This window comes from Aedes aegypti, chromosome 2 (assembly GCF_002204515.2).
Source record: "Aedes aegypti strain LVP_AGWG chromosome 2, AaegL5.0 Primary Assembly, whole genome shotgun sequence".
NCBI classification, from domain to species: domain Eukaryota; kingdom Metazoa; phylum Arthropoda; class Insecta; order Diptera; family Culicidae; genus Aedes; species Aedes aegypti.
The window spans coordinates 176,110,462-176,124,325 of NC_035108.1; the positions used below are offsets into that span (position 1 = coordinate 176,110,462).

The window sequence follows — 13,864 nt, forward strand, 5'->3', positions numbered from 1 at the left end:
TATCACCCATTAATGCACATTTCATTGCAACAATAAAGCAATGCTACATTGCATTCATAAAATGGGATTAAAGTATTATTGCACGCATATTGCAGAATAAAAGCAATGATGCATTGCACTCGTTGAATTAAAGTTAAAATACGCTAATACCTTAATGCTTATGGTTACTTGGGTATAACCCACATTTTATTTTTTATAATTAATTCTTGATAAACTGACCAAAAACAAAATGGTGACTAAATATATTGTAGAGTGCAAAGCTACTTGGTAATTTCCATGATTCACTTTGGCATGGGTTTTTTTCAGCCGAATTTTCTCAAACTTTGCAACAAGAAGCGCTTCAATACGACGCATATTGTGTCCAAATATGAGCTCAGTAGCTTTCAAAAAACCTCACTACCGAAATGACTCAAAAGTACCAAGAATAGAATCCGGCTCCCTATATGGAAATTATCGGTCCCCCGAAGAATATCGAAATATCTTCAAAACCAGATGCCCAAAGTTCAATATCGTTGCAGATTCCAAAAATATTAGTTTTTTTTTTGGGACCTTTTATTAAAACTTATGCAAAAACATTGAGAAACAAAAAAGTTATCGTTGATGGAATATTTTTTGTGGTGAAAAGATTAGGCTGTCGGTAGAGGAACTAAGGACCAATTCACAAATTTCATAACGCTTGGTGGGTGTGGGAGGACGCCATTTGGTATAAAATAAGTTGGTATAATGGACGTTTGGCATAATCATTGAAAACTGAGTTGCTATGTTTTTGGCATTACCACTGCTAAGATTCTCATATGTGATTTTCCCTTCTTTTGGTCATAGGCTGTTCTTTTTCATTACGTTGGTTAACTAGTGGTTTGCATTGTAACTACTAACATTTTTTATTGACAATTTTGCCTTCTTTCCTCCGTTGGCATTGTAACTACTAACATTTTCATCGAAGATTTTCCCTTCTTTTGATCACCAGATCTGCTGTTAAGTAGCACTATTTAAATTTCTTTTCTTTTATGCCAATCGTCCATTTTGCCAAATGACCATTATGCGAAATGACCATTATGCCAAACGAGTTTATGCCAAATGACTTTATGCCAACGGGGTAGCCCCAAGTCAGAACAGGTATCCACCAGCAACGCTAAACAAACCAACGTAATGAAGTGTCACTCAAAAACACGGGTAGTCATAGAATGACTAAGTTTTAGTAATTTATGACTATTTTCTATCTGCCTCTCTTTCATCCTACAGGAAATTTTATTCCTATTTGTCAATTCACCTGGGTTGAAGCATCACTAAGCTTCAACCCAGTCGAAATGACAGTTGGTATGAAAAGTCACAGCAGAATGAAAGAGAGACAGATAGGAAATAGTCATTGATGCATAAACTTTAGTAATTCTGTGACTATTTTTATTTCTGAGTATAGGGCAATTCGCCAATTGGCTTGTTTAGATGGATACCTCTCATATTCTGAATGAACGTTAAAAACTGAACTAGGATCCAAAGTTTCACAATTTTTCGTGACCTGGAACAGATTTTAAAACACGTTTGAAATTATGTTGATAGGTATAGGTACCAGAAAATATCCATTGGGAAAATCAATGGTTACCCTAGTGAGCGGGAATAGGGGCATGAGCGGCGACTGGTACTCTTAAGGTAGTTGCGTATAATACCAATTTATAAGCATATGACAGGTATGAGCTCATAGGCAGAGAACGTGACATTGATTCTTCAAGATTTCTTGGCGTATTTTCGGTCCTTGGGTTACTTAGTTAAACACTTTTGTTTATTAAAACCAACGTTTCGAGGAAATGTGCTCCGTTAAAATGATATACAGTAAATGTGAATCATAGCCTTATGTCCGAAATTTATGTGTAATTACAATGTAATGTTGTTAGCCGTTCGATCCATGTTTGTTCAAATCCACACAACGATGTAAGTAATTTAATCAATATCATAACTTTCTAAAATTGTAGTTTGTCCTTGAGATGAGCAAATAAATGCTAATCAAAACAATTGTTTTACTAAAACAAACTCCAGGACTGAAAATACGCCACGAAATCTTGAAAATCAGTCTCGACGGTGGGATATCGCACCAAATTGATTCGTCGTTTTCTTTAGGAAAGGGGTTACAACATCGTTCTCACTAAAAGCACAGATTGAAAATTGATTTTTACTCTATTTATTTGATTCGCTATATTGGAATTCACAATATCTTACACACATTTTATCAAAACCGAATAGCTACGCTATATCACTGTCAAAAGTAAATAAATTAATGTTTTTTGATGGAATAGCTTCGTTACACACATTCTACTCGATGAAATGTTGTACTCGCACTTAGCTAAGCCATAGGTGCTGGTAATGTAAATCGCGGAATACTCAGCTATCATCTACATTTGTGCACAACTCAATTTTGTGGTAAAACACAATGCCAACAAATTTAAAACAATATTTAAAAACCGAAAAATTGCCAACAGAAAATTTTGCTTTCAACTGAAACAATTTTGCACATTTTACGCTGTCGGTGGATTTTTCTTATCACTTACAAACTACACCTAAATAAGCTGCATTAATTGCTAACTCGTATGCACCCGTTGCCGTCGTACAACTCGCCAAGCGCTTTGGGGCAGACTTTGAAGGTATCGAATTTTATGCTTTCCCCATTGGTACCACAAGACGCCGTATATCAGACACACTGCAATCTCTATATAATATCCATCAATTTCGATGTCACACTTTCCACCGCCATCGGTGCACGCCTGCAATTAAATAATGAATCGGTTAAGAGATGAAAATGCACGTGATACTGAAAACAATCTCACTTCTTGTTCGATGGAATCCGAGCACGTGTTATCCGTTGCATTTGAGCACCGTTTCCAAGTGAGCACGTCCACCATCCAAAGTACGACCGTGGTTGGCCAATTTCCTCCGAGGTTGCTGAGAGTGTTGAGGAGCGTCATATACGTACCCCCAACAGCAGGATCACTAACTCGCGCAAAAAAGGCCATCACAGCCACAAACATACTGTAGAGAGCGATCTGGTACAGACCGTAATTTATCAGCAGCATCAAATAGTAGTAATAAGGAACATGATGGTTCTGGATGAGCGACGGGGTAATCCATACCACTGCGGAGGCCACCAGCGTTAAAACAATCCTGTACGGAATAGCCTTCAGGTAAACCTCCATAGGGCGAGGTCCGGTTGTGTACTTGCTGATAACTAGTGGGAGGATTATTTGAAGGGGTACCAAAGGTACTACAAGTAATGCCAGCTTATCCTTCGGCACACCTGCATCGATGAGTTTCAGGGAACTAACGGCATCACATGCCGAAAATCCAATTTTCACAGTCAAAAGAATCGCAGTCAGTATGAGGATCGGTTTCATTTTGATAATATCAAACAGCAAACTGTAAGTCTGCTTGATATCCAGTTCTAAGTGTTCATCGTGTCCACGATCTATACTCGGAAGGCTTTCTCGTTTGAAAATCGCCACAAGTGTTGTAGTAGCTAAGAACACCAATCCCCAGAACCAAAGAAAGCCAGGCAGCGTTACTAACCCCTCACTGGATGGTTCCGAACGGAGATAGCTGTTGCAAAATTCTGCCGATTCCAAAGCCATAAATGCAACATACCCGAGGAAGTATCCTGCCGTTTGTCCAACGCTGTTGCATGTCGATGCATGGCCAACGTTGCACCGCTTCAACATGGTCAGGGCCCATCCATCTACGGCTATATCCTGTGTGGCAGCCAGAAAATTCAACGCAAAGAATATCCCCGTTAGAATGGGCACGTTTGGCGCAATGTGATGCAATCCGTCCTCGGTGCTGCTCCCCAACCATCGGTTCACGTGGCTGGAGAGAACTAGCATGAATATGCCTATCAAATACTGAGTAGGTATGAGCCACGATTTGCGCCGCCCAAAGCGGTTCCAGTAAAGCGAATCCACTATCGGCGCCCAGAGTAACTTCATGCTAAACGGCCAATGTGCGAAGCTAAACTCGGCCTGCAAATAGAAAAATGCGGAATTATTATATCTATAGATGGTAATAGTAGTTTACGGAACAAGTTGAAGAATAATGATTTTTACAGCACGAGTCGTAAATTTATCCTACGAGGCTTGCCAAGTAGGATAATTACGACGAGTGCTGTGAAAATCGAGTTCTGCAACGAGTTACGTACAACATTTTTTGCAATTTCTCATCGTAATGAACCGATGCACGAGTTCACTATCTGACGTTTGAGCGGTGCCGTGTTATTTATGTGACCATGGAAACTAGTGAATTCGGCACCGCTCAAACGTCAAATTAGTGAACTCGTGCATCGGTTCATTACGATGAGAAATTGCAAAAAATGTTGTACGTAACTCGTTGCAGAACTCGATTTTCACTGCACTCGTCGTAATTATCCTACTTGGCAAGCCTCGAAGGATAAATTTACGACCCGTGCTCGTTGAAAATACAAAATTTGACTATTACAGCCAACTTGCATGCAAGTTGTTCAGCTTGTAAGGAAATGTTTTTCTTTAAATTGTCACAGAATTCAAACTTTATATATATAACAATACTTATCAGCAAAGTGCATAATACTATCGATGCCCAAAAGTTATTTTTTGGTGTTTTAGAAAAGTATTGTATTTTTCCATATAAGGGAAACCAATAGTTTTGTATGGAGACTTGCAAGCATGTTGAAAAAGTCGATTTAAACTAAATTTTATCGTTCAATTTCAACCAAATAATATCTAAAATGAAAGTTGAAGTCCTATTTTGCATGCTTGCTGGATTGGATCACAAAAAAGTTTGATTAATCATACTTTTAATTTCACGTAAACATCAATGAAAACAGTGTTTTATACAACTTTGGCGACCTGTAGCCAAAAATTGTGACGTGCTGGAACATTTCTGAGAACGGCATCAGATTCCCCGCATAGAAAATAACAATTATCCTTAGCTTCCAAACAGTATGCTTCTTTTAACAGAAAAGGTTAATTTATCCCAAATAGTTGCTATTTTGTCGAACAATATCATTCAAAAAGTTTAAAATCATTAAGAACACTTTGCAGAGTTCTTAGCGAACGGTTACAATATGTAAAAGTGTCAAGAAATTGTAAAACCATACGAAGAACGAGACGAAGACAGAAACTTGAGAGAAATTGTGCAACAATTTGATCACCTTTTCTCAAATTATATTTTCAAATAATCGCAAGAAACATGGCAACACACGCACACACGAAAATTAAAACAATATGTTACTTTTGTTTCACAATTTGGCAAACAGTCAAACATGTTGATATTTGTGAGCGATTCGTACTGAACATATTTAGTGCATCGTTGATCATTTTCATCGTTGTGTCATATTTCCACAACAGCCAAAGTTTATTTTTATTTAGTAACCGCTGATTTTCTGAAACACCTGAAACTCCGTGAAATCAAACAATCCGGCAGCGTCGAAAACGCATGGAATTCCGTGCGCCAGGTAAGTTTGAACCCACAACTCTATCGAATAGCCACATATGCCGTAAATCCCGTCTGAAGTTCTGATACTCATCGTCATTCCAGGTGGCATGGCAGCACAAAAACCCTCATGGAACTACGAACTACTGTCGGTGCCGGTATGACAACATTTCTATGGTGATCGAAGGCAATGGAAGTTCTACGATCTACGGAGTAGATTCACTTTTCATCAAGCTGATGAAAGAAAAATGCCTTTTCCGGATCTAAGACACATGGATGGCGGAGAAGTTGGGAGAAATTATAGGACTGGTGTTGGAACTGTATTTTGATATTTTCTATAAACCACCGCATGGCACTTCAGGGTAGATAAAGTGAGTTTTAGAAAACCAAATATTTTTCAATAATAAACAATTAAACAAAAATAACCTACATGAACCTATTACTTATTATATTGTATGACAGTGAAAGAACAGTACAGTAAGCGGTTAAAGTACCATACAAAACCGTGAATCAATCATTACACATACAGTATTTTTTTTTTATTCCAATTTTATAGTTATACAGTTTTCAAACTGTTTGCATAACAGTGATTTGTACAAAAAATGGATAATATATCTAACGTTTGGTAAACTGTAAACGAAAAATTTTGTTCGCGAAAATCGTCGGTTTCAAATGGTTACATAACTTAACCGCCTATTCCTCATATTGTTATTTTCTCAGTTACCATCTATCAAACTGTAAACAACGTTTGCGGTAGGGTAGATTTATTGTTATTTTTGATACTGTACGAAATTGTTCACATATTGTAGCAAATTGTTATGGACAAAACGGGAAACGGTACATGTATGATTCATGATTATGCGGGTCAGCAAACCAAAGTCTACTAGAGACACATAATTTGATCCTTGAGACATGCAAAAATGTCAATTTTGTTATGCTGTGTAATAAATGCTCATCATGCTTCATTTTATAACTTTCAGGCCTCAAACATTTCAAGAGGATCCTTTGAATGAAAATAAGGTAAGGATTTTTAAACAAATAGTTGATTATTTATTGGCTTTGCATTTGTCGCAAATAACATTTAGCAATATATTTCTATTGCTTACGGAGTCAGGGAAATCCGTGAATCAAAAATGGAGAGGTGAGCATGAGCATTAACCGTGGCATCGTCCAGTTCTATAATACAGTAGTTTCTTGATTTTATCACTGCCTATTTAAATGTCGCTTCATTTGGGTTTATTCTACGACTGGCGTGAGGTGAGAATTGTCGGTGTCGTATAGCGAGGTGACAATTCTCGACTCGAGTGAAGTGACTCTCCATTTGATTTACACGGCGAGTCACTTCACTCGAGCTGAGAATTAACACCTCGCTATACGACACCGACAATTGGCTTGTTTAGGGGTATCAATTTTCTTACATATTCCGAATCTACACTAAAAATTGAACTAGAATCCAAAGTTTCACAATTTTCCGTTACCTGGAATTATTTTTAAAACACGTTTGAAATTAGTATGGAAATCACTTTTGAATCACCCCTCGGCAAATTTTACTTCGGGACGAACTGTCATTGTGTAAATTGAAACGTCATTGAGTCAACGGATTGAAATTTTTGTTAATCATTTATAATATCAACATTGAGATATTGGAGTGCAATAAAACCGTGTTATACTTAGAATGATGTGCTCTTTCGATCAAGCTGCAATAAACTGTGAATTTTTCTTTACTAAACAACCCAATTCTCACCTCACGCCCGTCGTAGAATTAACCCAATTATATCACTCTAAAGGTTAGCACGGTTTGAGTTCGATAATAATTGTATGAAGTTCATACATTTCACATTGAAAAATAATTCTAAACAACTAACATATATGTTTGACCCATCTCTTACGTGCTTTTAATTTCATTCAATCTATTGCCGCAACACGCCACAATTTTTTGGATCCGTGATATAGTCGAGAAATTACTGTAGCCCAACCAACGTTCGAGAAATTAATATAAATTTAATCTTTGTACATTAATAATAATAAAAATCTCGAAAACTCATTCATATAGACTCAAGTCAAAAAAGTATATAAACTTACTTTATCGATCCTACGTGTTTCGAGGACGAAATTCTGAGTGCTTCGTGAAGCCCAAGCAGGACAGTTCGGTTTTGCGTCGTCCGATTGATTTTGCTCACGGTTTCGCGCGTTTTTTCGTCGCCGGAGAATTTTTTTTTCCTGTTTTGGAGCGTCAAGCTGGGTAGGGCTTCATGAAGCCCAAGCAGGACAGTTCGGTTTTGCGTCGTCCGATTGATTTTGCTGACGGATTCGCGCGTGTTTTCGTTGCCGGAGTTTTTCTTCCTGTTTTGGAGCGTCTTGCTGGGTAGTGCTTCGTGAAGCCCAAGCAGGACAGTTCGGTTTTGCGTCGTCCGATTGATTTTGCTCACGGTTTCGCGCGTGTTTTCGTCGCCGGACATTTTTTTCCCCTATTTTGGAGCGTCTTGCTGGGTACACTGAACGGAATCTCCCGCCGCAAATTGAATGATTCCTAATTCATTTGGCTGCAAATCTCCATATTCCTCAAACTGAATGAATGTGAGACCATTCGATGCATCCAACGACCATTGAACAAAAATCATCCAATTCTAGGATGATTTTCAATTTACATACGAATGAAAATAAGTAGATTCTTGAATAATGATAACACAGATGAAAAACATCTATTCTATGACGGATTTTAGTTTCTTCCAAGTCCCATATCGAAAATCATTCAATTTTCTTCTGAAATAACATATGGATACCAAATGATCCAAGTTATCAAATCATCCTTGTAAACTGTAAACAAACATGGTGGTAGCAACGTGGTGCGGTCGGTATTTATGAGCGAATATAACTAGGTAAGTGCATGCTGTTTGTAATAATTGTACAAAATTATCTTTTCTTAGCATGTGTTTATCAACCTATAGGACACACGATTCGCTGATACCTCACAACCCGCTGATAATTCACAAATCGCTTATGTTTTGGATTGAATCATGGAGCTGTGTTTGGACTATCAAAGTGTTTGTTGCACAAAAACTTATGCTCCTGCAGGCGATTTTAGATGTTGTTTTTGATACTAACGATAGAATAAACTTATTAATCTTACGTAAAACCATCAAATATTGATCATTATTTTTGGAATTCAAATTATTCTAAATGATAAACTAGCATAGCAGGGTTTGTTTACATGTTCATATGAAAATCATTCAATTTCATCCATCTTCTAGGAAGCCTAAATTCATTTTAAGATTGGATGATTTTCATTCAGCGCGGTTTGTAAACAGATGATTTTCACAAAGATGAAAATCATCTTGAATGTGTCTGAAAATAGGTTTGGGGCTCGGATGAGCCAAAAATCATTCAATTTGTGGCGGGAGATTCCGTTCAGTGTAGGTATTTGAGAAGGCCCAAGCAAGACGGTTTGTTTTCGGGACGCCAAGAAGTTTGGCTGTCAGTGTCAGTTTTGTGTTCAGTCGAGAATGGATTACCAACTGGTGAGTTCGTTTCATGCTTATGATAACACATTTTTTCTTGAAAGCGTAACTTTTATGTAATATTAAAACAAACATTGTACGGTTCGTCACTAAAAGTGTCGGCATTATGCTTTTTTCTTATACAATTTCAATATACATATATTTTTCTCTTTTTGACATTATCAAAAATTATCTTTTGAATTGTTCGACATTGTGAATGTTGACGTATTTTCTAAAACTTCTACCATATTGAGACAAAATGCACAGTAATACTCATATGTAATTTTCAAACAAACTATGTGTGGTTCGTCACTACAAGTGTCGGCATTATTCCTGTTTCATATAAGTTAAAACATAAACATGTAATTTTCAGTTTTCGTCATTAATAAAAACGTCTTTTGAATTGTTCGACATTATAGATGTTGACGTATTTTTTCCAAAAACTTCTCGAGACAAAAATACAAAACTAGCTTTAAATATAAGTCGTATATTTCCCCCTTGTCCATGGATCGCATCACCGACCAGAGGTGACTCCCAGATCTTTTCCTCCCTCACTAATAAACACCCTTCCTGTGGTGATTGTGGAGATGCAGAGGTATTCTCGGTCTCTAGAAGCAACAATCATTACACCCTAACATTCCTTCCGCATCCCAACTGACTGTAAGGACTTGGCCGGCGCCGTTATTGATCAATAATATTAGATCTTCTAAAATTGCACTTCGAGAGTAAGCGGAAACTCCCATCCCTTATTCATTTGGATCGTAGTGCAATTCTTACCAGTTCCGATCAATCACGGAGTAGCAACCATTGACATGTACAGTCAGTCTATGCTATGCTATGCCTACGTGTTTCGAGGACGAAATTCTACACGTATCGCTCTGAACGAATTCGGATTTACAAAACGACGAAAGTAAGATTTTCAACTTTCGCAACCTAACCACTACTTTCGCCGCCCCGCTGTATGGAGAGACAAAGTGACTTAACCACGAATCAAAACAAAACACTACTTGAGTCGATTTTACACTGGTAGAAAAACGTCGCAAGTAACTGAATAAAACGGCTTATCATTTTGTCATACAATTCTTGTGTGAAATAATAGGAACTCCATAGTTTTTGAACGCGAGCTCATTGTATGCAAAATTAAAGCAATGTACACGTCGAAAAAATGTTAAAAAGGTGATTCATTTTAAAACAGTTTTAGAAGACAGGTAGTGATTCTTTTGAATTAATTTTCTCAAAACCGTAAGGATGTTACTTACGTCGATTTGAAAAAGTAATCGAGAAATATGTTTTATTTCGAAACACCAAATTCACAGTATTCGGCTATTCAAATATGTATTCACGAAAATCAGACTTGTTTCAAAAATCTCAACAGGTAACCTTTAAAAATCATTTCTCAGAGTTTCCCCATTAAACAGTTTGGTTGTAACATACTTGGCATTTGGATATTGAGCTCCAAGTTTTCTGGCAAAGTGAAATTTTGGGATGCCCTAATATCCCGCAACTCTCCTCTCAGCTAAGTATGCTGTTTGGCTCAAGAAAAGTAAAGACATTTTTTGACTGAATGGGTCAAGAAACTTCCTACAGAGACTCCCATGTTAAATGACATTTCTTCTCAACTGCGATCAAAAAATAGTAGTTTACGCAACAAGTTGCAGAATAATCATTGTTACAGCACGAGTCGTAGATTTATTCAACGAGGCTTGCCGAGTTGAATAATTACGACGAGTGCTGTAAAAATCAAGTTCTGCAACAAGTTGCGTAACAACATTTTTTGCATTTTCGTAGAAGACCACTTGATGGTATTAGAAATTATATCGAAATGCATTCACCATTATATTACAATTTCTGAAATATTGTTGTGTAATGATTCATTACGTAACTCAAAACAGTTGCGTAATGAGAAAGCGGTTGCGTAATGAATCATTACACCACTGGTTTCAGTTGCGTAATGACTATTATTGCACTGCATAATCCACTGCAGGAAAGTAGGCCGTTTCATGACAGATTAACATGAAGAAAAACAGCCTATTACGATGAGAAAATGCAGAAATATGATTTTCTTGACCATTTCCTGTAATAAATTTTCCACGCATTGAGAAAGGTGATTACTTTTCTTGTCAAGAGCAAAACCAGTCTTTTTGGGAAGTATGCACTTCAACAGAAAAGTAAACGCCTATCTCCATGCGTGGGAAATTTATTGCAAGAATTGCTCAAGAAAAGATTAGAAATGTCAATTCAAATAAAGCTCATCTTAGAAAACTGCTTGACCATTTATTCCGCAGAAATTTTTGCTTTTCTTGTGCGGAACAGCATACCTCAAGCGTGTGCTAGAATAAGGGCGTAAGTCGCTTAATCGATTTCTCTTCATTTTTTTCACTTCACGACGCTAGGCAGTAATGCAATCTTGCGTCCTGAGGTGAAAAAATGCTGACAAACTTGCGTCTTGTCGCCTTTATTCACAGAAGAGAAGGTCGATGAACAGAAATCGATCATGCGCATACGTCCTTATTCTATCTCACGCTTGACTTAGCTTTACTCAAGAGAGAGTTGAAGAACCATGGACCGATGCACGAGTTCACTATTTGACGTTTGAGCGGTGCCGTGTTATTTACGTGACCATGGGAACAAGTGAATTCGGCACCGCTCAAACGTCAAATTAGTGAACCCGTGCATCGGTCCATAGTAAAAGTTGGGTTTCATGGCTACCTCGATGGTCGTTTGGGTCGCAGTTGCACTGGGTTTTGTGTTGCATGGACCAATGCACGAGTTCACTAATTTGACGTTTGAGCGGTGCCGAATTCACTGGTTTCCATGGTCTCATTAATAACACGGCACCGCTAAAACGTCAAATAGAAATAGTGAACCTGTGCATAGGCCTATGGACCGATGCACGAGTTCACTAATTTGACTTTTGAGCGGTGCCGAATTCACTGGTTTCCATGGTCACATAAATAACACGGCACCGCTCAAACGTCAAATAGTGAACTCGTGCACTGATCCATACTCGATGGCCCCTACAATATCGAGTTATGCAGACGTTAGATCTCTAAAGTTCCTAGTTAAGGTGAAATTGCTTGGAAGCAAAATTCAATAGTGTACCGAAACTTTGAAGGCACAAATCTCGCAGAAGAAGCATTGAACGACAGTACTATTTTTTATTTTAGCTTTGTGCACTAGCAAAAAGTTTAAATAAGCAGATCAATTTTGTACGGTCTTTATTTCAGCAGATCAATCACCCCTATTCTTGTTTACGTTCGAATGCTCTTTCGATCTAAAACCGTTTTGCATTCCCGTTTACGCCAGCAAAATCAAGTGGGCCGTGGGGATGAGATGAACCAGCCTAGGGCTGAAAGTCTCAATAATAAAGAAAGAAAAAAAAAAGTGGGCCGTGGATTCGATCGAAAGTTAGATACTCCGTAAACAAGAATGAGGGTGAATGCTTTGAAATCGTGAGTAGGGGCACAAGCCGGCCATGTTTGGATTCCGACATGTGCCACTTTAAGACACTCAGTCGTGTCCAGTCCTAAATGACTTTTAACCATTTGATAAATTACCACATAGGGAAAGTGTACTAGTAATGGCCATAGTGGTTCCCTATTTGACCATATGTGATAATTTGATAACTTTCACATTTCAAATCTTTTGGAATGCTTTAACATTAAGATATATCTTAAATCTAACTACTACAACACACAAAAATTTTCAAAATTTAAAGGCATTAAAGTAATCACGTATGGCGAAATAGGGAACCACTATGTCCATAACTGGCACACTTACCCTAGGTGCCGAAAGATTTTATGGAACTCTACATAGCAATCTGAATCGATATACGTTGGATTCGTCGAAAGATGACAATGCATTACAGAAACCATGAACGTTCAAGAGATCACATAGTTTGGACATGGGCTAAAATCACACTACTCACTTGCTGTTTGTAGCTGGCGCCGCGATTTTGCAACAACATCGGAATAGCTGCGGCCAGTCCGATCGGGATACCCTGAAGCAGGTACAAGAAGAACAAGATGGAGATGTTGCCCCAGTCTCCCCGTAGGTCACTGGCTTCATGTTTATCGTCATCGTGGCCGGCTTGCTGGGGCCGACTTTGTGCCAACAGCTGTTCCTGATCTGGCCGCTCTTGCCGTTTCCGAACACTCATTGCCGCAAATTACGATGCACTGGTCGCCGTTCGAAAAATGGGGACTTTCCAATAACGTGTCGAAACTTCCTGTACTGTCCGAGGACGAACATTCGCAAAATCCGAATCGCTCAGCAAAGTTCACGCAGCGGGGTACCACTAACCAGCCTGTCGTACGATTAGGGTACACGTCACTGAAAAAGAAGGTGGACGATTGTCGTCTGACCATCCGACCAGTGCTAAGAGAGAATGATAAAACAGAATCTGATAAGCTTGTTTACATTGAAACATGTATGTATGGTTAGATACTCCGAACTTCGTGCAAAAACATTATGATTTCAATGCGTGGGGATTGATAAGATAAAGCAAATAAATCACTATTACTAGCCTAAGTAGTATTTAATTAATTACAATCGTAAATTACTTTACCTGAAGACACGGAAATCGCGAGGAGCGCACGGACGAATGTTTTGGTTTTGTTTCACCAGTGACGTTTACACTTTTCGTCACTGACAGAGTGACAGACGAAAAAGCCAGGGTTGGCCCAACTCGATGTCAAAATTTAATAAAATCAATACAGTACCAGAATAACGGTCTAATTGACAAATGTTAACAAACTTAGTTTTGTTCACCTAACAGTTTATAGGCAAATTTAATGCGCCACCAGCATAGAGGTCGCTAGTAAGAAGGAGAGAAATGTCATTGAAAATTTTTGTTTACGTCCAAAAATTCAATTTTTCGACCCAAAAATTAGCTCATAATCAATTAATTATTAAACAATTTT

The 13,864-nt window shown here is 38.1% G+C and overlaps 1 protein-coding gene across 2 annotated transcripts in view; it reads right to left on the bottom strand.

The window, feature by feature from the left end:
• Window positions 1-2,157: 2,157 nt before the first annotated feature.
• LOC5574335 (acetyl-coenzyme A transporter 1) overlaps window positions 2,158-13,864 on the bottom strand; it is a 30,853-nt gene continuing 19,146 nt past the window's right edge. The window contains exons 1-4 of one of the 2 annotated variants that reach the window (XM_001661319.2): window positions 13,510-13,616; window positions 12,871-13,319; window positions 2,817-3,998; window positions 2,158-2,753 (exon numbers count right to left, since the gene is read on the bottom strand). In XM_001661319.2, the coding sequence (XP_001661369.2) occupies window positions 2,571-2,753; window positions 2,817-3,998; window positions 12,871-13,101 (1,596 nt within the window). In that variant the 5' untranslated portion in view covers window positions 13,102-13,319; window positions 13,510-13,616 and the 3' untranslated portion in view covers window positions 2,158-2,570. Of the gene's footprint in view, window positions 2,754-2,816; window positions 3,999-12,870; window positions 13,320-13,509; window positions 13,617-13,864 lie in introns of those variants that run through there. The other variant, XM_021843226.1, reaches the window with a different exon arrangement.